The 26,866-nt window shown below is 42.1% G+C and overlaps 1 protein-coding gene across 6 annotated transcripts in view; it reads left to right on the top strand.

Annotated features, from left to right (window-relative positions):
- The window catches only part of LOC119979117 (TBC1 domain family member 22B-like), a 355,807-nt gene that overhangs the window by 72,493 nt on the left and 256,448 nt on the right, over positions 1-26,866 (top strand). For 5 of the 6 annotated variants that reach the window (XM_038821122.1, XM_038821121.1, XM_038821123.1 and 2 more), the window contains one exon: positions 8,332-8,511. The exons of the other annotated variant lie outside the window; for it this stretch is intronic. In XM_038821122.1, the coding sequence (XP_038677050.1) occupies positions 8,332-8,511 (180 nt within the window). The remainder of the gene's footprint in view (positions 1-8,331; positions 8,512-26,866) is intronic. 6 annotated transcript variants of the gene reach the window in all.

Genomic DNA, 26,866 nt, shown 5'->3' with positions numbered 1-26,866 from the left:
CATTTTGTATGTAATGTTGGGTAGTGTTGACCTCAGCCTTGCAAAAGCCAGAGGGTAATTTCTTTTGGTAGAGACTAACCTGTAAAGCACATGTAGTGATCATTAATATTATAATAAAGTTGGTTTTGATTCCTGAAATTGTGCCTCATAGTTGCAATATGGGAACTGCTTTAGAAACCATGGAATCCGTATGGCCCAGAAGGAGGCCATTTGGCCCACCAAGTCTGCACTGGCCCACTCCCCTACCCTATGTCTGCAACCCCACCCAACCTGCACATCTTTGGACTATAGGAGGAAACCGGAGGATCCAGAGGAAACCTATGCAGACACTGGGAGAATGTGCAAACACCCAACAGTCACCCAAGGCCAGAATTGAACCCCGGTCCCTGGCGTGTGAGGCAGCAGTGCTAACCACTGTGCCGTATTGAATGTTACTGTTTTTGTTGAATATGTCGGCAGTAGCCATTCGTAGTAGGTACTTGGCCTGACATAGTTGGCTAGTGCACTTTCATTTCATCTCTGGAAAAATGGGATTAAATCCAATTTAAAATATTGGAAAGAAATTCTCTACTTTCTGCCAGCTGTAAGGGAAGGGTACTTGTGAAATATGTGTGAGCTCAGCCTAGTTCTTAATTGGTGTCTGTCCTTAGCATGAAATAGACCACAGATCATTGCCAAATTTAGTCTTTGTTGGGCACAAGGGTGGCAGGTGTAGAGGATGGAAACACACGTACTGATGAGTTCAATGAAAGATTATGCAAAAATAGTGATGGAAAATGCTACAGAGAAGGAAATGAGAGAATGTTTGGAAATGGAGGTCTTAATTGGAGTTACTTACTAAATGATGAAAGTTGCTTTCATTTTTAACTTCTGAAACTCAAATGTAAATTACATGGTTGAGCTGGCAGTTTTTCAAATCTGGACTGCTCGTGTTGTCGCTGGAGCAGGGTGCTATATAGTTCATGAAAATTGTTTACTGAAAACTTACCAGTAAATTTTGTTAAAATTAATTTGGGCATTTATTATACATTGCTGATGTGGAATTTGTTTTTTTGAAATTACTTTTGTATAGAGAAGAATGGCTACATGGAAACGTTATACTACTGTTGTCTAATAAAGCGTACAGGTTCCCTCCAAATGCTTGTTTAGGATTAAATTCTTTTACTGAGTTTTTAGAATTCCAAAAGTTTGAGCTGTTTTCGAGAGGGATTGATTTATTTGAATGCTAACAGCCTTATGTGTCTCTTCTTTTACACACTGGTGGTTACAAAGTGTCAGTTCATATTGGTAAAGGGTATGACAGATTAACGACCTGTCCTGTTTAAAATCTTAATAACTTCACAAGATTCTTAAGAATTGCAGCTATGCAAGTACCCCATCAAATTTAAGATAGTCTTCAAGGCAGTTTTTTGGTGAATTTGAGGAAGTTAGTCTTTCTTCAGAGACAGCTTTCCCTGTAAACCGCCTTCATCAGATTAACATGTTTGATCAGATAGCTTGGGCTTGTGACATGTTAATTGATGAACAATCATAAGGCACTTTGTCCTAAATGAGTCAGGTGTACATTATCAGAATTAGCAGCTCCTGGCTATAGCAAATGCCGTTGACCATTTCAGATCAAACAGCTTGTATTACTCAATAGCAATTAGAAGATACAAAGCTTACTTGGATAATGGAACAATTTAACATTGGGGTCTCCCTAGGCTCTCAATAGCTTGTTCTTCAATCTTTTCTTGATAATTTTGAAATCCATGTGTGATTGGTAGCTTTGATCAATTGTGAAATGTATTGGTATATTTTTCTTTCTCGTGGAAAAGAGATATAAATGGGAGTGGCAGCATATGTTCTTCAATTCCCTTCTTGCTGTATGACTGTAGGGACTCCATGAAAAATCTTGCTCTTGTGACAACTCGCTGGCCAAGTTGTAAAAGTCACTGCAGAGAACTGCACTAGTTTTGAGACTTCCCATTGATGGAAACTTTTTTTTAATAAAGTACTGGGAAGAAATGTCCTCATTATGATTGACCGACTTCAGTTTCTGTCTCTTAATTGAAATTATTTTAAACCTAAATTGTGTAGCATTTTAATTGTATTGATCCTTGTCGATTTTGGAGCGATCACAAATTGTAGGATGTGGGCAGTGCCTACTGGTTTCACTGTACATCACAAAGGGGTAATTCACCGCATTATCAAGTTGTGCTTCTGATTATGAGAGTATGGTTTTGTTTTTGGGTGTTGACTTTTGAAGAAGGCATTAACTTGGATCTAGATTTTCTTAAGGTAAAAAGATTGGGAGCGATCTCAAATTATAACAGGATGCACTTTTTTCACAGTAGATTAGGACAATCAGTATGTGCATTCTTATGTCCATTGTATCTTGGATATAACAATGTATATATGATACATGTAAACACATATTGAATGGCATTCTACAGATTTTTAAAAAAAAAATTCACTTCATGGGATATGGACGTAGCTGGCTGGGCCAGCATTTATTGTCTTTTCCCTAATTTCCCTTGAGAAGGTGGTGGTGAACTGTCACCTTGAACTATTGCAGTCTATGTGATGCAAGTGCACCTACAGTAATATTAGTGGGGTGAGCACCAGGATTTTGATCCAGCAACAGTGAAGAAACAGTAATTATATTTCTAAGTCAAAATGATGAGTGGCTTGGATGGAAACTTCCAGGTGGTGGTGTTCCCAGGTATCTGCTGCCCTTGTCCTTCTAGATGGTAGCGGGCGTGGATTTGGAAGGTGCTGTTTCAGAAACTTTGCTAAGTTCCTGCGGTGTGTCCTGTTGATGGTACACAGTGTTCCACTATGCATTGGTGGTGGAGGGAGTGAATGTTTGTGGATGGGTGCCATTCTAGTGGGCTGCTTTGTCCTGGATGGTGTCTAGCTTGGAGTGTTGTTGGAACTGCACTCATTTCGAAAAGTAGAGAGTTGCAAGTTACAACACAGAAGCAGATCATTTGGCCCAACTGGTTATGCATCTGCCTCATTTTTAAAAAAATGATCTCATCAGATCATATCCTTCTATTCTTTTCTCCCTCATGTTTATTTAGCTATCCCTTAAAAACTTCATCATTATTTACCTCTAACACTCGAACATTGAAAATTTCCCAAGGGCTTCAAGAAGTATAATAAAAGTGGATGCCAATTCAAAGAAGAGCTATGAGATGCGGTGACCAGAAAATTATTCAAAGAGGGAGTTTAGGGCTTAAGAGAGGAGGCACAAGCTGAAGACATGACCACCAATGGTGGGTTGAAGGAGAGGGGATGGACAAGAGGGTGGAGTCGAAGGAAAATAGAATTTTTAATGTTGGAAGCGATGACCGATATAATGAGTTGGGAGGAGAGGTCATTGTTAGGGATGCACTTGAGGAGTGCAACATATTAAGGGTGATCTCCCCAAACTGGACAAAAGAGGAAAGGCATTGGAGTGTTTGACCATTTCAAAGGCTGCTAAGAAGCCTTGGAAAATATACTTTGTCTGGTCATTAAGGCCACTTTTGGAGGGGCAGAAATGTGACTGGTAGGAGGATGCAAGCAGAGAAATTACTGACTAAATTGGTAGAGATATGGAAGGCGAAGAATGAATTGGAGTGGAGTGGAAAAAGGGGTTGCAGGTGTGGCTACATATTGCAAGGAAAGAGGAGGCTGATTTTTTTAAAGAGGGGAATTGTGATGGTAAAGGAGGGGGTAGCCCCTGAGCAGAGGGAATCGTTTATATTGTTAGCTATTGGGATTCTGGGCTGGTGGAGGAGGATCAGCAGTTTAGTGGGAATGAGATTCATGAAACAGGAATTGGGTTCCATCGATGGCATGTGTTCATAATAGGCATAGGAAGTTGGAAGAGAAACTCGAACAAAATGATGATTCGAAGCATTTGTGGAGGGACAGGTTAGATAGAAACAGTTATTTGGGTTCTAGATAGTTCTACCTGCTTGAGGAAATTAGGATTGGTGCATAGTTTGCGGTAACCCCGGTTTTCTGGAAAGTATCGAGGATTCTGGGAAAGATTTCTCCTATTTTCCTGAAGTTATTTTCTCGTGCAACAATTATTTTTTCTTTCTTGGCTTATCCAGATTTAAGTTTATTTGGGTGGTTTTCAACATTGTAGCTCATTTTCCTTCAAGTTCTTGAACATGGGAGGGAAAGATTTTTTTGGAAGTAAATGGAATTTTGGGTATTATATGTTACATGTATAAAAAATCAGTCCAGTCTCCTGAAAGAGTATTATAAATTGGGCACCTTCCATTCAAAAATATGTCAAGTCAAGTCATTAGAAATAGTGTTGAAGAGAATCATTTGAGAAGATACCAGGAAATTGAAGCTTAAAAATGAGGACAAAATGAGGGCAGAATACAGGAACTGGGACAAAACTTAAAAATGCTAAAAAATATCATAAGTGAAGTCAGAATCTTGAAATAAACTCGCCCAATGCCCACCAAGTATGAATTGGACATTTTAGCCTTAAAAAGACGACATGGATTCCTTGTCGCCGTATGAATTTTAGCAAGGCTTTTGACATTGCCCAATATGGCAGACAGGTTATAAAAGTAGATGTCCATTGGATCTAATGGGAAAGTATCAAGTTGGAGATGACAGAGAGCGAAGTGTCATGTTGTCAGTTTTTTTTTTGTGACTGGAAGTTTGTTTTATGTGAATTCCTTGCTCTTGTCGTGTAAGGGCCCTTCCTGTTGATTCCCTTTCTTTATTTGTGCCGTTATCATTTTGATCCATGGATGTTTAATAGACATCTAATTTTAAGTTCAGTAGAGGAAGTGAGGAACTCAAAGTTACAAACTAGTACATTGTGCTAGCCTTTGAACAGCAGAACTCTGACCTTTTGGCATATGCGAGCGATCGGAGGAGGAGCTCAGTTCGATTGATTGGCTGGTGGCCAATGAATTGGGCAAAGGTTGTATTCTGCCTGGGGGCAGGCGGTTATTGGATCCTACCCCAGTGGGATGATTTTTCAGAGAACCAAGGAAAGAACAGTGAGGTCCTGGACACTCCGATGAAAGGAGCTCTCTCTCTCTCTCTCTTTTATCCAGAAAAGCTGCATAGCTTCAATATTTCTGAAACTGCAGAGACCTGAATGAATCTACAGTGAAAGTCATTACAGGCTGAAAGCAAAACCTCAAACTGAAAGCCTAGATTGAAGGAAGGTGTGTTCAAATCACCTCTTATCCCTTTTATTTTTTACATGCCTCTTTTCCCCTCTGTGCTTCTGTTTGTCTGTCTTGTGCGTGTGTATAGAGGGTGGGGGCGAGTCAAAAAGGGGGAGGGGTAAGGAAATAGATAATAGCTAACCTGTTGTATTTGCTGCTTTTAAAATTATAGTTATTGTTATTACTGAAATTAATTATGTTTAACTTTACAAACCTGGTGACTGTAATCATTGGGCAGCCAAGGACCAAATATTTTGGGTGTTTTCTGGGAATCATTTATTAATTTCAATTGTGTTGTGACTCTGGTTCAAGTAGGGCTGAAGTTGACCGTGCATTAGCCCAGGGGGTCGTAACATAGTACCAGTATGATTTAGACTTAAATCTAGGGTCACGTTTAAGAAGTTTGCAGATGATGCAGAAATTGGTCATGTGTTGGTGAGAAAGAAAGCTGCAGGGTATAGGAAGATATCAATGGACTGGCCAAGTGGACAGAGAAGTGGCAAATTGAATTCAATCCCGGGTCAATCCAGGGAAGTGTGAGGCAATGTATTTGGGGAGAACCTGGCAAGGGCATACAACATACGATAATTTGAACATTAGAGGAATTAATTGAATGACCTAACTGTGTACGTCAACACACCCTAAGGGTTGTCGTGCAAGTTGATAAGTTGGTTAGTGAGGCATATGGGTTGCTTTTCTTTATTAGCTTTGACATATAAAGAGCACGGCGGCTACACTAAAACAGTTTAAAACACTAGTTAGGCCACAGCTAGAATACTTCCTGTCGTTCTGGTCAACCATTACATCAAGGATGTAATCGTACCATAGTGATAAGTATGGAGGACATTTACGAGGATGTTGCCAAGGATGGAAAGCTAGCTGTCAGGAAAGGTTGGTTAGGCTGGAGTTGTTTTCTTTGGAACAAAGGAGGCTAAAGGAAAATTTAATTGAAGCATTTAAAATTGAGGGGCCGAGATGGAATAGATGCAAAGGACTATTGCCCTTAGAAATCAAAAAACCAGGGCCTACATTTAAAGTAATTGGCAGAAGGATTATAGAGGATATTTGAGAATTATTTTGCCCAGAGGGTGGTGGGGGTCTTGAACTCACTGCCTGAAAGGGAGCGGTAGTGGTAGAAACCCTCAATTATATTAAAACTATGCACGTGAAGTGCTGTAAACTAAAAGGCTATGCACCAAGAGCTGGAAAGTGGGATTAGGCTGGAGAGGTCTTTTTTTGGTCAGCACAGATAGGTTGATGGAGTGCTGAAAATTGTCTATGCTTGATAGGCAAACGTACATTGTATTTTTACTTAGATTGTTCATCGAATTCTTTCTTGGGAGTGGCTCCAGATAGGGCCCTTTTTCTGGAAACATGTGAAGAAAACAGACAAGGTGAAAACTAGAAACAGCGTACTAACCAAACTTGCCAGATCAACTTGGATGCTGCTGCCTGTCATTGTGGACCGAAGTACTTCTGCTATCAAATTCTGCAGCAGAGTACTATGTAGCTGTCTGGCAAAGTTCATCACACACACACAAACACAGACACACACATACACACACACACAAAATCACATACCTCTGCTCAATATCCCTTCCTTTGCTTTCTATCCCTGCAGACATCACTCTGTCACACATGTGCTGACTGATGAAAACCCACAGCTGGTTGAAGTAATCCATGCTGCACCTCATTTACCACTCTATGCTGCCCTGCTCAACTGATCGACTGGTTGCCTTCCATCTTGACACCCCATAAGCTGCACCCTTCCTAAGCAAGACCTACCAGCAGATATCCTTAAGATCAAGAAATGGGAAGCCACTAACAAGTTATTCGTGACAAAGCCCATCCGTCGAGTAGCAGGTTTGAACTGCCACGATGGTCCTTGCTAAAAAGGTTCAGGATAGGCTTGGGCCCCTAAGCAGCCACTCTCTACCTCTAGGGCCAAAGTCCAAACCGCTTATACACTTGTGAAAAGACACAAACAATGCTCCACATTATTGAGGTGTGTCACCTCTACAGATTCAGTGCAGTCTAATCACCTTAAACTCAGCAAATGAGGAAGTTCTTGCTTGGCTTTGGGGATTTGCTACATAATAAAATTATTTTTTGTTGGTTCTAATTTGCACTATGTTAAAATCAACTGCCAATTTGCTAATTAACAAAGCCACAAAGAATATTAATTGTAATATGAAGTATTAGTAGGTTCTTTTGAACAAAAGCTTATTTCAAATGCCAGTGCCTGTTGAGTGCAGAGCGTTCGTGTTCATCTGCCTAGCTGCACCATCAGTACTGTTTATATCCTGGAATTACAGGTCCTCGAAATAAAGAATGCTCAATATTTCTCTGTACAGCAAATCTGCTTTATGGTTGGCATTCTGTGAATCTTTTTGAAGTATCTTTGAGTTGGCAGTTCTGAGTGACTTACAGAGGACTCTGGTTTTAACGTTACAAAATTCCTTCAAAGAACTTCATAGGTATATTTTGGATTTGCACCAAGATCACAGCCAGTCTGAAGCTGTCAACTGTAACATGAATCAGAGGCTGCAGTAACAAATCGTTATGTGAGAAATAAGCAACCACGTGTCTTGGATGAATTCTGCATTGAAGGGAGGTGCAGGAAAATGATCTGTGTGGTTTTTTTTTAGATTTCCAGGAGAATGGTAAATGTAGTTTCTCTAAATATATGTGTGCATTGAGTATTTTAACCTTCAATGTTTAATAAACCTGATTTGTAGTTTAATCTGTAATTTGGTAGCAATAAGATGTTAGAGATGGTATATAGTATATCCTATAAACTAGTGATAAGGCATCTCCATCTAATTCTTTGGTCTGCTACGTTTAAGTAGATATTGAGGGTTAACTGCACCCTTCAAATAAATGAATAAGCATAGACTGCTCTTTGGAGTGGGTATATGTAAATTGCTCATGGGACTGGCAAGTAATGCTATCACCAATGAAAATGAAAATTCCGCAAGTGATCTTGCAGTCACTCTGTTAAGAAGTAAAAATGTGATATTTTTCATTCATTTCAGCAGTTGTTTCTATGAGTACATAGCAATATATTGTTCTCAAATTGTCATTATGCGTGTTGGGGGATGCAGCCAGTTTGTCTGATAGGAAAAAATAATGACTAACTTCATTTTTATTCCAGGTGGCTCTTTAGGCAGAGTAACTCTCCAGAAACAGCAGTCACTCCCTTCGCGGCCTGTTATTCCATTAGTGGCACGAATTGCAGATCAGAATGCGTCAGGGGCACCACCAATGGCGATAAGAGAAAAATCCCGTCATGAAAAGTTCAAACAACTTTTAAGCAGTGCACATACAGATTTAGGTAAGTTCATGAGGAAGTAACAGACGAAATCCGTTTAACCTTTGATATAGTTTGTCATGTATTTGAGAACTTAATAACATTATCCTCCCTGTTTTGATTTATTTTGGGAGCACAAAAACGGTAGTTTATTTTTTTCTTTTACTGATGAATTCCTCTCCATCACCTCTTTCTTTCTCTGTCCTCTCACTATCTTAAAGTGTTGAAGAGAATATATACTCAAGAGGCTTTTCTATCTCAGTGAGCATTTCTTTTTGCACTTACAATGAAAATTGTAGGGCTTTTGCAGTCAGCCTTTTCATATATCCATTATAATGCTTCATCTTTTGTTGAGTTTGAGAGTTGGTTGACCAGCTATCCTGCATCATTACACATCACTGTGCATTGAAAGTGAATGCAAGCAAAGGAAATGTCTGCAGTTCCTGCTATAGTCAGAACAGCTATCTGAATTTAAGAAAATATTAAATGCAGAGGCTTTTTTAACTTAATCTCTGTTTCGTTTAGGAGCTCATTGATACCAGGATAGGTATAATAGTCCTGATTTTTTTCCTGGCGCATTTAATCCAATCTGTCAATATTTTGAGTAATCTAGTACCGTGTTAGAAGTACGATGAGAGCAGTTCTGCACAGGGACGCAAAAGGGAGACAAGGAAGCTTAACCCACCTTTACCACAAAATCTGTACAGTCAACCAATTGCTATGATTTAATTTCAAAATTCATTTTAATATGGCTTGGGCGACAATTACATTTACAGAGAAGTCTGTACTTTATTATATGGGTTCAAATTAAACATGTAGCTGAAGAGCTTATATAATTTTTGAATCATCTTCCCTTGCGGTGTGAACATTAACATTATGGGATCTCTTACTACTGTGATTTAGCCCTCTTTTGCTTCATGCAAGCCTCTGAGTGATATTTGCCTGGATTCAAAAGGGATTATTGCTTGGCTGACTGCTTCTTATTTCTGTCAATGACTCCCATTTTGTACACAATATTCTAATTTAAGGAAGTAAGAAGGATTCACTTTTCGAAGCCTTTTACTTGTGGGTCCCTAGCATTCAGTGCTCTATCTTAAAGGTGGCACAAGGTCTTAAGGGAATTTTAATCAAATATTATTGCATTTTCTAAATTCAGAAGTACTTTTTGCATTGACAGAGAAGCACACAAAATTGCTCTACAGGTAGATTCTGGTTAATGAGATTTTCCTTGGGCGCATTGCACAGTGTAGCACAGCTGTTGGCCTTCAGCTCATATTAGCTTCATGTTTCAATTACCTTGAATCTAATCATGCACAAATGGATGACTGAATGCAAACTTGTCTGGAGTGACTTTTTGCTATGAGCGCTGACTGAGATTGACGATCACAAAAAATATCAGGAAAGTGAATTCTCACTTGCACTTAAAATGCTTTTTGATTCTGCAGTATACATCAAGGTTTTCTCCAGACTCGAGGTATTTCAAGTAGAACTATTGGTTAAATAGTGACTGTAATAATTTCAATTCATCAACAATTTCTGTAAAAGAGGGTGTTTTCTGACAAAAGGCATAATTTTTAACAAATACAAAATGGTACTAGCATGTTGATAACAATAAACTTGAGGTTTGTTTGAAGTTGCCTTTGCACAATAAATATGGAAATCTATTATTAATCTATTTTCATGAAATCAATTGTTCGTCAATTTTTGTGAGATGCTTATTAGGAAGGCAATTGCTGACTATCCCTTCCTTTAATTTGTCCTGTTTGCTTACTGCTTTGGAATGAAGCAAAGCCAAAATGCAAAAATTACTGCTCTGTCTGATCTAGACCATTTTGGAGAAGATGCAGGTATCAGAGAGACCTAATTAGTTCCATGGAAAATTGACACAATATAATGCTGTGCAGTTGATTGAGAATATTGAAAGTAGTAAGAAAGTGGCAGTTATTGAAGCAGATTAACATCACTCGGCTTCCCCGAACAGACGCCGGAATGTGATGATTAGGGGCTTTTCACAGTAACTTCATTGAAGCCTGCTTGTGACGATAAGCCATTATTATTATTTGGACATTCAATGATAGAACATATTTCAATAGGTTAATTCTTGCTTCTTGAATGGTTTGAAGTACAGTTTGCTCTTCATTGCTTTTGATTGTTGATAAAGCTGGCTGTAGAAATCAAAAGCAATTGTTATGGGAGGATTATTACGAATAGTGTTCATCGAATTATCGAATCCCAACAGTGCAGAAGGAGGCCATGGGCCCATTGAGTCTGCACCTGCACTCCTGATAGAGCACTCTAACCAGGCTTCCGTCCTGTACCTGCAACCCCGTAATCCCACCTAACCCTCGCATCCCTGGACACGAAGAGGACATTTTGAATGGCCAATCTACCTAACCACTTCTTTGGACTGTTCATCTAGGTAATGAGATGAGGTACACTAAATATGATATCATCAGTTGCCGTGGAACTTATAATATTTCTTGTCATTAGGGCAAAACCAGTATATTATATCCTTCCCTTTCCCATACCGAGGGAGTTTTAGTTCAGACGGGCAGCATGGTTGGTGAAGGGGCTTGGAGGGTCGAAGAGTCTGTTTTTGTGCTGTAATCTTCATTGTTCTTTGACTTTAATCATAAAAAATGCCATTTTATTTCAATTACCAGATTCTGGTGACATGCGTTGGTAGTGTTGTCTCTGGATTTCTAAGTGTTTCAATTGTATTTTCTCATTGATTTTCAAATAATGTTAAACACCTTTTTTCGCAAATGAGAAAGACAATACTGACAAAGCAATCAGGAAGGAGTTAGGTGAAATATTAGATGAAATTAACATAGTGAGGAGGGAAGCATTAAGCGGTTTAGCCCTTTTCAATGTTAGTCCCCAAGCCTGGATTAAATGTATCCTAAATTGGTACGGAAAGCAAGAAAAGAGATAGTGAAGGCATTGAGCATCGTTTTTCAATCCTCTGGCTACAGGCATGGTGCAGAGGACTGAAGAACCGTTAATATGTTTTAAAAAGGGAAAGACTGAATATTTTCAGGCCAGTCAGCATGACTTCTGTGGTGGAAATGTTATTGGAGAAAATTCTGCGAGACAGGATAATGTATAAAGACGGGGATTAATCAAAGGTAGTCAGCACAAACTTGTTAAGGGAAGGTCATGTCTGACTAACATGTTGGAGATTTTTGAGGAGGTAACAAGGACAGTAAGAGGAAGGTCAGTGAGGTGCATTTTCTGTAGTTTATGTGGATTTTAACAAGTCTTTTGATTAAGTCCCACATAGACTGGTCATTAAAGCCCATGGGATTCAAAATAAGCTGACCAGTTGGATCCAAAATTGGCTTGGAGGCAGGAAGTAAAAGGTAACACTCAGTGAGTGTTTTTGTGACCGGAAAGCTTTTCCAATGGGATTCAGCAGGGGTTCATTCTAGATTCCTCGTTTTTGTGATCTTTGCCAATGATTTGGAACATAGGGGTTATCATTAACAAGTTTAAATTAGCCATGTGGTTGATAGCTGTTGGGGCTGTTTAGCGGTTGGGGCTGTTTAGCTCACAGGGCTAATCGCTGGCTTTGGAAGCAAACCAAAGCAAACCAAAGCAAGCCAGCAGCACGGTTCGATTCCCGTAACAGCCTCCCCGAACAGGCGCCGGAATGTGGCGACTAGGGGCTTTTCACAGTAACTTCATTTGAAGCCTACTTGTGACAATAAGCGATTTTCATTTCATTTCATAATGAAGAAGGCTGTAGATGCAGGAAGATATCAGTGGACTAGTTAAGTAGGTAGAAGAGTGGCAAATGTTTTTCAATCCATAGAAGTGTGCGATAATGCATTTGGAGACGGCTAACCAGGAAAGGGAATACACAATAAACAGCTGAATACTGAGATGTAGAGAAGAACAGAGGTTGCTTGGTATATATGTCCACAGATCCATGGAGATGGCTGGACAGTTAGTTAAGGTGATGAGGACGGCATATGGAATACTCGCCTTTAGTAGCTAAGGCATAGAATAGAGGAGCTGGAACTGATGAAAAACACTGGTTAGCTGAAGCACTGTGTGCAGTTCTGGTAATTTCACTGTAGGAAAGGTGGGATTGCACGAGAGAGGGTACAGAGGAGATTTACAAGAATACTGTCTGAACTGGAGAATGGTTGTGAGGAAAGATTAGATTGTCAATTGAGTTCAGGAGAAGTCAAATTGGACTCTGTGTTTCTTTCTCCACATATGCTGCCACATCTACTTAGTTTTCCCCGCATTTCCTGTTTTTATTTCCGATGTCCATCATCTGTAGATTTTTCCTTGATAATGTTGTATTGGCAAGGATTGTTTTCATGAGCAGGGTAGGCTGGTGTTGTCCCAGTTGAATTATACACAATTATGAGTTTCTGGAAAAAGTGATAACTCTGTATCTCTTTCCACAGATGCTGGTGAACCAGGTGATTTCCAGCATTGTTTTTTTGAGAAAGACAGTACTTTCATTTATAAAGCGTTTTCTTGATCCCAGGGTCTCTCCAAACAATGATTCAGTACTTTTGAGGTTCAGACTGTTCCAGTGTTTCACTGTCAACAGCAACTTTGCCAACAGTATGTGATGCAAGGTAGCAATATGAGAAATATCAATTAATCTAATTTTAGTGATGCTGATTGAGATACAAATACTGGTCAGGACATTGGGGAAGTTAAAAAATGGAGTCAAAGCATCTCCGATGACCATCTTAAAGGGGGGGCGGGGCTTTGGTTTAAATCTGATCCAAGAGGTGGCACCTCTAATGATGCATCACTTGAGTGTCATCATGGGTTACGTGCCCAATCTCGAGTGGGGTTGAACTGACAACTTTCTGACAGACATGTTACCATCGACCCAAGACTGACATTGGAACTTGGATCTACTATTCCTTCAACTTATTTTTGGTCTAAAACAACAACCAGCACTTTGACCTCCATCTTGGAATCCTTTTAATTGTATGCCTCCACACATTATGCTATGGTACCATCCATTATAATCTGGTACCTATATATAAAAAACAGACAATGAAAGAAAGCTACTTTTTTATTGGCTTAATGCCATTGTAGCTGTAATGCTATGCTCGAAACCACAATGGGATCACTGTTTCCATGAACAGTAGCATAACAATTGAAGGGGCATACATAAGTATGTCTGACAAGATTCTAGAGGGACCACACAGACATCCAGTGTGGGTGAATAAAATGGAAATCCCCTGAAGCAAAGTTTACAATTTGGTTCCAAGTCAGTCAGAGCTCATGTATACACCACACCTCTCTGACTTTTCTCTGCTCTCCTGAGCCCTAATATTTTAATAATAATCTTTATTATTGTCACAAGTAGGCTTCATTAACACTGCAATGAAGTTACTATGAAAAAAACTTGCTGTTCTGAATAATGAGAAGTTCTGTTAACCTGGTGATTATCACACTACAGATGCAGTCCAGTGGCTGAGAGTTCAAATTTCTCCATGGCAAGTTGAATTGATAAATAAACCTGTTGACTTGAGGCCTGACAGATGAAAGTTACCACATTATTGTAAAAACTTAACTCCTTCACAAATATCCCATAGCAACCTATTAGTGACTCTCGTCCTGTATTAATGCAGTTGCCAGGGCAACTGAGGATAAGTATTAAATATGGTCTTGACAGCATCCCAAGAAGAAATATTAATAAAATACCTAGTTAATGGTGAAAATTGGAGTGGTGAGAAGAATTAAGTCTAATATAATATAGGATTTAATGAATCACCGTGTTTATAACTAGCCTATCCTCAATTTAAAAACAAAAAGAAATACATCGGGGTTCAATTCTCGGGTAGCTTTGATTCTGCGCAGTTTTAAATTGAAGTTCTGGGTTGTTTTCCATCTAAGGGCGCAGATGTGTGATTTTGTTCTTGCTTACGGGTATCTTAAGATACTTCAGTTGTGGGCAGCACGGTGGCGCAGTGGGTTAGCACTGCAGCCTCACGGCGCTGAGGTCCCAGGTTCAATCCCGGCTCTGGGTCACTGTCAGTGCGGAGTTTGCACATTCTCCCCGTGTTTGCATGGGTTTCGCCCCCACAACCCAAAAACGTGCAAGCTAGGTGGATTGGCCACTCTAAATTGCCCCTTAATTGGAAAAATGATTGGGTACACTAAATTTATTTAAAAAAAAAGATACTTCAGTTGTTCTCACCCTTGGCTTCCTTTCTGAAAGAAGTTTGTCTTTCTGTTTGGTATTCAGCAGATGATCCAGCTATGTCATTTAAACTTTCCATGAGCCTTCAAAACAAAAGTTAGAATTTGCAAAGTTTACCGTCACTGCATACAAGCAAGAAAGCCCTAGTTGATATAAACGAAAACAGAAAAAGCTGGAAAATCTCAGTGGGGCTGACAGCATTTGTGGAAAGAGACCAGAGCTAACATTTTGAGTCTGGATGACTCTTCCTCAGAGCTCAGCCCCAGCTGACGGTAGATTTGAATTTTGTAGGATTTTATTTTATTTTTACCTTTGGTTTTCAAATGGATTGACTTATCTTGGATACGTTCCCAGTGATTCTGTCAGCCAAGTGCCGATTCACCATGCTTGAGCCTAGACAATAACAACTTCATATAATCCTTTTCACAGGGTAAAACGTCTGAAGGTACAGAGTATTATCAAGCAAAATTTGATATTAGGCCATGTAACGAAGCATTGTGACAGTTGACTAATGTTTAGTCAAAGAACTGGGGTGGGATTCTCCGTTTCTGAAACAAAGTGATGATGCCAATGGAGAATCCGTGGACATTTACGACCGAAAAACCGGCACCACACCTGGATCGATTCCGCTACCGTTGAGGGGCTATCACCACTGCCGCGTGGAACGCAATCAATTCCAATGAAAAACAGTGGGGGATTCGCCGGGTCCGTGATCGGGAGGCTGACAAGCTGCAGCCGCACATACACATTCCACTCCCTACACACACTTATCCCAGGCGAAACGATGCCACTGGTTGTGCTGGAGCATGTCCATACAGCTGGGGCCAGAGGGCACCCAGGGTACTGCCCTGTGGGGGGGGGACACCTATATGCCCATGGCACAAGGTTCAAAGTGGGCTGTTAGCGATGTGCGGAAGTACGTGGCTGCCTTGCCGGCTGCGGCAGTGGTGTTTGTGCCCGTCCACCCTGACCACACAGCCCACCTCCTGGGCATCCTCCACAACTCCACCCAGCCCTGGCAGATTTTTAAAAGCACAAGTGAACCACACTATCGGGAACTTGGCCCATCGGAGAGGCAAAATTGTGGCGGCCAATGGAAATACTGTTTCATGCCTGCTAATGATATACAAATTGTGCTTCCTGTACATGCAGAGTGAAACTCATTGACACCGTTTTTGAGGTGACCGAGAATTGCGATTTTTGCGTCGAATCGGCGGTTACCGTGATTCGATTTTGGCGTCGGAAGATATTCTCTGCCCAATTGCATTTCCCTATTTCAGTGTCGGCTAACAGAGAATCCCGCCCGTAGACTTTTAGAAACATCCCAAAGCAGGAGAGAAGAGATTTCCGGAAAGAATTTAAGAGTTGAGGGCATTGCCGATAATATTGCAGTGGAACTCGGGGTGTGAAAAATGGCAGAATTGGAGGAGTGGAGATGTCTTGGAAGGTTAAAGGACTGGAAGGGCTTATAGAGGTGTAGAGAGATGAGTCTGTGTTGCTTGTTGAATATATATTTTTAAAATAAATTTAGAGTACCCAATTCATTTTTTCCAATTAAGGGGTAATTTAGTGTGGCCAATCCACCTAACCTGCACATTTTTGGGTTGTGGGGGCGAAACCCACGCAAACACTGGGAGAATGTGCAAACTCCACACGGACAGTGACCCAGCCAGGATCGAACCTGGGACCTCGGCGCCGTGAGGCAGCAGGGCTAACCCACTGTGGGGTTTTGAAAAGATAATTGAGAATTTAATTTTGAGGCAGTGTCCAATGGGAAAACCAATATAGGTTGGTGAGCATAAGGGTGATAGCTCCCTTCTCTCTCCACAGATGTTGTTAGACCTGCTGAGAGTGTTCAATATTTTCTGTTTTTGTTTCAGATTCCAGCATCCACAGTAATTTGCTTTTATAAGGATGATAGAACTTGGTGTGAGTTAGGATATGTGCAACAGAGTTTTTGGATGCGCTAAAACCTATGGAAAGTGGGATGCCTGCCAAAAGAATATTGCAATAATGAAGTCTGTAGGTAACAAAGGTTTCACCAGCTGATAGGCTGAGCCTGGCTCTGAGATGAGCTAAATTACGAAGGTAGAAGTAGTTGTTTTGGTTATTGCGAGAATCTGTGCTCAGAAGCTCAGCAAAAGGTCAGATCGCACCTGAGGGTGTGAACAGTCTGGTTCTGGTTCATAGACAGTGGCTTGGGAGGAGGATAGAATCAATGAAGAGTGAACGTGGATTGTGCCAAAGATTAAAGACAACAGCTTCTATCTTCCTGCTATTTAATTAGAGGAAATTTCTCCGCATTCAATACAAGTTGTCAGATGAACGTTGTAACAACTCTGAGGCAGTGGGAAGGGTCAAGAGAGGTGATTGTATAAGGTTGAGGGTGATATCAACGTGTACGTAAAAGCCTTGTGTTTTTGGATGTTGTTTGCATGTCGATGAATAGGACTGGGCAATAGCAGCTGCAATGGGTATTAACCAGTGAATATTGTCTGACAATTTTATCATTGAGCACAATCTTGTCCTTGTTCGACATCCACATAAGCACTTTCCAGCAGAGTTCCATGAATAATAATTAGGAATGGAAACTCAGCGACTGTGGTTTTATATTCCTGTTTCTAGTTTAGCTGCACTGAGGACAGTTCTAATCCTCCAGATATTCCATCCATTTGGGACCAAATAACTGAACACTGACCAGAAATTGAATTTGCAAATCCTAGTCTGTAGCTTTATATCATGCCACAGAGTGCATTTACTAAGTCATCAAAATTCTCCATCCAAGCTTTTAATCTAAAATGATGCCAGCATGTGCTCTCATAGGCAATAACAATGTCTGAATTCTTTGCATAACTTTAGTCTTTTGATATTGAGTGCATGCTTCACTACAAAGATGTTCTTGCAGCTTTGAAATACAATGGAAAATTTTAACTCCCTCTCCCCTTGGTGAAATGGCTTGCCAGTGGAGTTAAAATGGAGACACTGCTGTGTTTCCTGGGACCTTCTATGGGAGCCGATGACTTTCATGTAAATTGGGATTGTACATGGCATGTTAATGCCATTAAAAACTGGTAGTACTGCAGGAGAGGCCCTTTGATGTAAACGGGGTCCCAGATGGAGTAGAACTTGTTAATGAGGTGTGCAGCTTGAAATGAACCAGACCTCCTGTCACATGCTGAGATGGTGTGCCAGCCTGATTTGTCAGTTGGCACCTGATAGTTAAAATCCTCTCTGCAATGTCTATAGAACCAAATATTTTAACAGTTCTTTGTATTTGGTGATCAATTTTCAGTGACCATATCACCAAGCAATGTATTGCATAAGAGCTTTGTTTGGAATTGCAAGTTGGTAACAAAGTTAAAATAAAAACATGATCTGCTTGACCAGCAGTCACTCAGGGCTATATTTATGGGCGGCACGGTGGTTAGCACTGTTGCTTCACAGCGCCAGGGACCCAGGTTCGATTCCCAGCTTGGGGTACTGTCTGTGTCGAGTCTGCATGTTTTCTCCGTGTCTGCGTGGGTTTCCTCCCACAAGTCCCAAAAGATGTGCTTGTTGGGTGAATTGGACGTCATAGAACATAGAACATAGAACAGTACAGCACAGACAGGCCCTTCGGCCCTCAATGTTGTGCCGAGCCATGATCACCCTACTCAAACCCACGTATCCACCCTATACCCGTAACCCAACAACCCCCCCCCCTTAACCTTACTTTTTATTAGGACACTACGGGTAATTTAGCATGGCCAATCCACCTAACCCGCACATCTTTGGACTGTGGGAGGAAACCGGAGCACCCGGAGGAAACCCACGCACACAGGGGGAGGACATGCAGACTCCACACAGGCAGTGACCCAGCCGGGAATCGAACCTGGGACCCTGGAGCTGTGAAGCATTTATGCTAACCACCATGCTACCCTGCTGCCCCTGAATACTCCGGAGTGTGGTGACTAGGGGATTTTCACAGTAACTTCATTGCCGTGTTAATGTAAGCCTACTTATGATACTAATAAAGATTATTATTCTTGTTATTGTAAGAAGACCACAGTTCTTGTGGCTTTACTAAAAATATGGAGTTATATGTGTTGGTCCTTGTTATGGTTGGCGAGGTATTGCAGTGGTTTGCCATTGCCTTCTGCAGTTTCTGGTTGACCAGGAGACGCACTGACTTTAAAAAAAACAAAACATTTTTTAGATTACCCAATTATTTTTTCCAATTAAGAGGCAATTTAGCGTGGCCTATCCGCCTACCCTGTACATCTTTGGGTTGTGGGGGTGAAACCCACACAGACACGGGGAGAATGTGCAAACTCCACACGGACAGTGACCCAGGGCCGGGATTCGAACCCAGGTCCTCAGCACCGTAGGCAGCAATGCTAACCACTGTGCTGCCCAGATGCACTGACTCTTGCCACCTGCCATTGTCATATTGGAAGTATTTATTCAGGTTCTGTGGCCTGGAGTGGGACTTGACCCTGGAGCATACGCCTCCCAGGCAGGTATATTACCTACTGAGACCTTTTTTGTTAAATACTGTTGATTGGATTTATCACATTCTTAGCAGCAAATCCATGATTTTACTTTTATTTGTACTTGGAATTTGAGTGTCACTGGCAAGAACCGCATTTGTTGTCCATCTCTCATCACCTCATCATCTCATCATAATGTTGGTTGTGTGTGTGTGTTGGGGGGGGGGGGGGGGGGGGGGGGGGGGTGCGATGAAGGGGAAAAGGTTTCAGTGAAGGAAGATTTAGAAATTTTAAGACAAAGGTCGAGGAATCGTAACAGTATAACAATGAGGGTATCAATTCATGGTCTGAAGAACCAGTCATAGATAAGATGAAACAGATAGGGAAGAGAGATCCCTTTAAGCCAGATCTTAGCTATGACTGGTTGTGCATAACATGAATTAGCTCAAATGATTGTGCGAGTTGTTGCAACCAGTTCTGAGCAGGTTTTCCACATCCTTCACCTTTGCAAAAACCACATAGGAGTTGCATATCAAAAGCAATATCATGTCCACATGCTCGTTCAACATTGCTAGTTTATTCACCAATGTACCGCTCAAAGAAGCCTTGGAAAGTTTTGGTATAATGGTGATCTAGACACATCTTCATTGTCTCAATCTGTGTTCATTGAACTTATGAACTCAGCAACTCGTGAAGTTGAATTTGGTTTGAGCATCAGTCTGTATGTCCAAATAGATGACGTTGTCATAGGATACCCTCTCGACTCAGCACTCAGCCAACATCTTTGTCAGTTTCCACGAGAAATTTGTCTTTGATGAAATTATACCTAACTTCCAACCCCTTGCATAGTTCCAAGAATGTTAATGATGAGTTTTCTACATTTGCTGTATTTGAATCTGGGGGCTGGTTTAGCTCAGGTGGCTAGACAGCTGGTTTGTGATGCAGAGCTAGGCCAGCAGCGTGGTTTAAATTCCTGTACTGGCTGAGGTTATTCATGAAGGCCCCGCCTTCTCAACCTTGCCTCTCGCCTGAGGTGTGGTGATCCTCTGGTTAAATCACCACCAGTCAGCTCTCCCTTTCAAAGGGGAAAGCAGCCTATGGCGACTTTACCTTCCTTATATTTGAATCTGCAGGTAAGAATTTCATGACACACCTTAATGGGTTCCATTCTCTGCTTAAATTCTTGGAAATAGTGAGTCAACTTAGCTTCCTTTCCTTGATCTACTTAAGAAATCTGCCAATGTGTTCTCTATGATTGTGTAAATCTGGTAAACCTTGCACTGGTCAATATACAGGTTGGAATTACTGCAGTTTCACAAGATATTAGGTTAACCTTATTGACAATGTTGTAAATAGGACTCGAGATGTTTACTCACCGTGCAAGCTTGATGCTGAAATAGGGTGTATCAGAGTCATCCTGAGGGATATTGGCCACTCTGATCAGACCGTTGGTCAGTGTACATTGCACAAACTCCTGTATGGGCCTCAGCCCGTCACTTTCAGAAAAGTGCTTGGTTTACCTCAGATTATCCTGGAAGGGTAAGATGTCTCAAAAATTTGAGCAAGAGGTGAAGCTAGCCATTTTACTCTGCTAATATGCAGGAGGTTATTCATGAGGCAGCACGGTAGCATAGTGGTTAGCACAGTTGCTTCAAAGTTCCAGGGTCCCAGGTTCGTTTCCCAACTTGAGTCACTGTCTGTGCGGAGTATGCACCTTCTCCCCAAGTGTGCATGGGTTTGCTCTGGGTGCACCGGTTTCCTCTCGCAGTCCAAACATGTGCAGGTTAGGTGGATTGGCCATGATAAATTGCCCTTAGTGTCCAAAAAGGTTGGGTGGGGTTACAGGGCTACGAGGATAGAGTGGAGGCTTGAGGTTAAGTGGGGTGCTCTTTTCAAGTGCCGGTGCAGACTCGATGGGCTGAATGGCCTCCTTCTGCACTGTAAATTCTATGATTCTATGAAGGCCTGCCTTCTCAACCTTCAGGGTACTAACCCACAGCTTAAACCACAACCTGTCAGCTCTCCCACAAAGGGGAAAGGAGCCTATGGACATCTGGAATTATGGTGACTTCGCTTTACTTTGCAGGAGCAACATGAGTGGTTTGCTTCACCAACAGGATGTTGCTGTCAAGCCAAAAAGGCATTCTGCCTATCACATAAATACGTAATGTGATACATGAATTTCAGTGCTGGCGTAATATCAGGAATGTAGGCCTACGTACTAACCACTGGTGAATTGTATCAGTAGCTTGTTCCTTAGACTGTTTGCAACAGGCAAAGTACTGACCACATTCAATCAGCTCGTGCTTGCAAAACTCAAAACATAAAGTCCACCATTAGATGTGATCCTGCGATTGGACAATACATTCTGAATGATCCTCATTGTGTAACGAATTACACCCACAACCAAGATAAGATACCAGTCAGTCAGGCTTGGAGTGTGTCCAACCTATATGGGCTAGATCTTGCATATATGCTCAAATACGATCCTGTCCTTTGCAGACAAAAGGAGGATGTCCACCCATTACAGTTTTGCCAACTAAAAAGCTTGGGGACAGCAATTCCCTGGTTCATTCCCCATGGCAACACCTCTAATTAGAGTCTACTTGCCAACCAATCAACACTCTCTTCCTTTGCAGTTTAAGTTGTTGTTCCTTTTGCAATTAGTATTCTTGTCTGTCTTGACGAGTGCAAGACAAAAGCTTCAATAGTATGTCTCTTTTCAGGAGTACTCAAGTTCTGTATTAGCAAATGACTGTTCACATCCACATTTCCTGTACCACAGTTTCTACCTCTGATCTGCAGAATTTGCATACCTTATTTTTTTCAACTTTGCTTTGCTATATGTCTATAGGTATAGAGAAGGACCATCAAGTTTAAAGGTTTCTTGAAGATGATAATTCAGTATTTCCAAAGGCTGTGAAAACAACCCAGAAGGGGCCAGATTTCATTCTTGTTTATATTGAGTTATTTGGTCTCTGTTACAATCGCATAGGGATGTTTCAATCAACCTTCATGATGGGTTTAGGGAGAGGAGAAGAATTACTAGCCAGTAGTCATTGTTGGAAGTGTGCACTTGGATTTTGGTTGATGATAGGATCTTGTTTTGCTGTGATAGCTCCTGTGTTCCAATTGTGTATTGCTGCTCACTGTTTTAGATCACACATGAAGAATGGCAGTTTGTAACGTGCAGATGGAGCAACAAGTCCTTTGGTGACATAACCACAGCAAGACATCAATGCCTTCAGAGGACCAATGGGAAGGGGGAAGGAGGAGGAAAACTTGGCAGATAAAGGAATAGGAAGAGTTCTGACTGTCAGGCAGCTGACAAATCCAGTCCTGGAATTGTCTTGTTCTGTAGGCCAAAGTTCTCACTCAGTTTCCTGGCTAGTTCTTCTGTAACTTTCATATCATTGCTGATGAAACCAGCATTACTTCTGCCCAGCAGGAATGAACTAACAGTCTGATCTGTATCTTTGACTTGCAAGATGGAATTAGTTCTTAATGTTTGTTTCTTTCCAATAAAAGCTTGATAGAATGGCAGTCGCTGTGCTGCTCCAGTAGATTTAGATTTTGAGTGTTCATTCATTCTCTCTTGTACAATCCTGGTCTACTGAAGAACCATCTAAGGATTTTCCAGCAGGCAAATCCTGTCTTTCAGAGCTTTAAATGCTACTGATTAAAGACGGAATATTTACCAAAACTCCAATTATTATTTCTGTGATGGTCCATTTTCAACATTTTGCTGGTGTAACTGCCATGCTTGTTCCCTCTTCATTTTGATAGCCATTTGAAACTGAGCTTTACAGATTTGTACGTCTGATAATATGAGCTTTTTAAGAGTGTGCTGCATTATACTGCCCACGTGCGTCAGTTTTGTCACTTCAGTACAGTACATTTTCGGGTGCCTCCAATTCTCTGAAAATGCCATATAATAGAAAACCACAGAGGTATAACCCTATAACTGATAAGTATTCAAGTTTGACCATTTAGGCTGGGACAGCCACATACTCATGGCATCACCTGAGCCTAAAGGACACTGTATGTTATTAAAGTTTCCACTTTTATTACAATATTGATTTAGGCCACGTCACTGGCCAGCCTCTGATTGCCCTCCTGAAGTCATCTTACCGTGGCGATTTTTGGAGTCGGCCTCGGTTTCCTCTTCAGGTGTTCGATGACCTACTTAACACCTGAAGTTATGGTCTGATGATGCTGGCAGTACTATGATGCAACCTTAACTTGAAGTCAGTGGAAATAATCTTTATTAGTGTCACAAGTAAGCTTACATTAACACTGCAATGATGTCACTGTGAAAATTCTCTAGTCGCCACACTATGGCACTTGTTAGGGTACACTGAGGGAGAATTAGAATCTCCAAATCACCTAACAAGCACGTCTTTTGGGACTTGTGGGAGGAAACCAGAGCACCCGGAGGAAACCAGCGCTGACACAGGGAGAATGTGCAGACTCTGCACAGATAGTGACCCAAGCCGGGAATCGAACCCGGGTCCCTGGCGCTGTGAAGTAATAATGCTAACCACCGTGTTACTGGGCCGCCCTACCTTGCATTGCCTATGTAACCCAGTAGTTCAAGGTGCTGACTGGCCAGAAGAGAATAGATCCATTTTTAATGCCTACTTCTGTTGGAACTACTTGTGGGCCAGGAAGAGCAGGAATTCTACCAATGCCCCCCTCAACCTAGGTTTTACTTTGGGCCTGCACACCCACTTCTCCTTCCTGACCCCTCCCCTCCTCTATCACCACATTAATTATCGGGAGGCGGTTACCATATGCTTTCAGCAGCACTCCTGCTGCCAAATTACGGCTACCCGCTGCTGGGCCAGATATTGCATCCGGCCGGGTGTCGGTGTGAATCCAGAAATGTTGATGTTAGTAAGACCTGCTGTTAAGATTGCCACAATCCTGGGGCGAAATTCTCCGACCCCCAGCAGGTCGGAGAATCGCCTGGGGCCGCCAAAAATCCTGCCCCCGCCGTGGCAGAGATTCTCCGCCACCCGGGAAGTGACGGTGGCGGGAATCACGCCACTCCGATCGGCGAGGCCCCTGCGGCGATTCTCCGGCCTGCGATGGGCCAAAGTCCCGCCGCTGGGAGGCCTCTCCCACCGCTGAGGTTTGAACCACCTCTGGTGGCGGCGGGATCGGCGGCGCAACCGGGCCCCCGGGGTCGTGGGGGGGGGCGTGGGGCGATCGAACCCCGGGGGTGCCCCCACGGTGGCCAGGCCCGCAATCAGGGCCCCCCGCTCAGACTCCGGGCCAGAGCCCTGGGTGCACTCTTTCTTCTCCGCTGCCACCACGGCCTCCGCCATGGCGGAAGCGGGAGAGAAACCCACATCGCGCATGCGCCGGTGGTGACATCAGCGGCAGCTGGCCGCTGACGTCACCGCCAGCGCATGCGCCGACCGGCGAAAACCTTTCGGCCAGCCCCGCTGCCGGGCGGCGGGCCTGGAAGGCTGATGGCGCCGGTTTTTTGCACCAGTCTTCTGGTGCCAACCGCTCCGGCACGGGGCTAGCCCCCAAAGGTGCGGAGAATTCCCCACTTTGGGGAGGCCCGACCCCAGAGTGGTTGGCGCCACTCCCCTACGCCGGGACCCCCCGTCACGCCGGGTAGGGGAGAATCCCGACCCATGTCTCTCTGTATGAGCTGTCCCTTTAAAATTGGGGCCTTTATCTACTTTGCAATAAATTATTACATTACCAATGTTTTGCCATTTAAACCTTCTGATCCCTTAATACTGTGCTTGCACCAGCTGTCCACTTCTCCCTCTTTGCAAAGATATTCCTTTAGAGGAGCACAGAATAAATGCAAGTGGCACCTGAAGGCGTGATAGTTCTACTTATCCCTGAACAAATATAGATTTTTTTGTTTGACCTTGGATACTGACTTCTGTAGCAGCGGTGTTGTCGGGCTAGTTATAGTACTCTCTTGTGGAATTGCCACCGAATAAAGAACTGTACAAATGTCATGTGGTAAAAAAGGAAAGCCAATAATTTCCCACCATCAAGATGCAGTCATCACAGGGATGCTGGCAGTCTGAAGGCAAAAATAAGTAACTTTAAATGTGCCTAAATGACTTGGAAGCCAAGGAGGTAGGAACATGTACAAGACTCAAACTTCACAAGAAATAGTAATCAAAATTTAATAAAATGAAAAATTGTAAGATCCTGATGTATGAATAAAAGTTGGAAACGCAAATTGAGAAAACCAAGAAATTAAAGTGAATGTTGTAAAAGCAGTGTTGTGGAAAATGAGAAATAAATATATTAAGCAAAAAATCTTACTGAAATGGACAATATAGCGTAGCAATTGAAATCTTATATATCCTATTGAAAAGGTTAGGTAGTTTCTTAGAATGGAAAGCCTATTGAGAATGCATTGAACATAGCTAGGATGAATCGAATCGCATTGTTATCTCATTTATGCCGATAAATTTGAGCATTGCTCAATATGGTTTTGTTGTGGTCAAGCCATTTCGATCTATAGTTTTGTTTAGAGTGCACATTCTTCTCACCCTCTGTCCATGAAGGTAAATGAACACGTACATGCACAGATATAATATTAAACTCTTCCAGCCACGCTTCCAACGATAAATATGGGAGGTCATAGACATCTTAGTCGGAAAGATTAAGACCATAATCAGCTGCCTCTACCGGATGCCTCCCTTCCATTAGAAGACTGGCCGACTTCTACCTGCCTATCCTTGAATTTACATCTTACTCTAGTTCTTCTCGATGCTTTTCTCTGAGCTCATCTTTTACAATGAACTGCCTTCTGCTCCCTCAACTCCATTTCCACTAAGCCACTGACCACCCAATTTCCCCTCCTGGTCCCCATCTTAGCTTATATTTTGAAAAGTTCTCTTTCTTCAGCTGTTGTCCCTTTCTCCTTTTTTATATCTGCTGTCATCACCCCTCCTCAAAGTGCCAACCCTTTGCTCCTCTGTCCTTGCATTCTATCCTCCAACCATCTCCAACCTCTCTTCCCTCTCCAGTCTGTTCCCCATCTTTTCTGCAACTCCATGTTCGACTTCCAGCCCCACCGCACCTCTGTAATCACTTGGCCCAATATTGAAACAGCTCTTTATCATAAATGACATCCTATGTGATGGTGAAAAAGGTACACTTTCTCTGAACCTGTCTATAGTCCTTGACACAGTTAACCACACTTTCCTCCTCCAATGCCTCTCCACTCTGTTCCAGTTAGGTAGGCTTCTCTCTTGCTCCTGCAATGTTATCTCTGGTATTCCCAAAGGTATGTATCCCCTCCTATTTCTCATCTGTGTTACCCTTCAGTGACAAACCCCAAAAGCACTTCGTTTTCACATATGCTGATGAGATCCAGCTCTACCGTATCTCTCTCTATTTCTCCACTGTTGTTAAATTATCTGTACTGGATGAGCAAGAATTTCCTCTGAAGCTGTTGTTTCGTTCCTGCTGTAAGTTCCATTTTGTGTCCACCAGCTCCATCCCCCTCCATGGCAGCAGTCTGAGATAAACCAGTCTTTTCGCAATGTGGCTGTCATATTTCACTTTGAGGTGAGCTTCTGACATCAAAATTACGCTGATGATAAGACTGTCTATTTTTCACCCCTAAAGGTGCCTGATTTCATCCTGTCTCAGCAAATCTGCTGCTGAAATCCTCATTTGTGCCTCTGTTACCCCTATGTTATTCCAACATACTTCTGGCTGCAGTTGTACATTCTAC

This window comes from Scyliorhinus canicula, chromosome 15, assembly GCF_902713615.1.
Source record: "Scyliorhinus canicula chromosome 15, sScyCan1.1, whole genome shotgun sequence".
NCBI lineage: Eukaryota > Metazoa > Chordata > Chondrichthyes > Carcharhiniformes > Scyliorhinidae > Scyliorhinus > Scyliorhinus canicula.
Note: the sequence above shows the minus strand (reverse complement) of the source record. Positions and strands in the feature narration are given on the sequence as shown.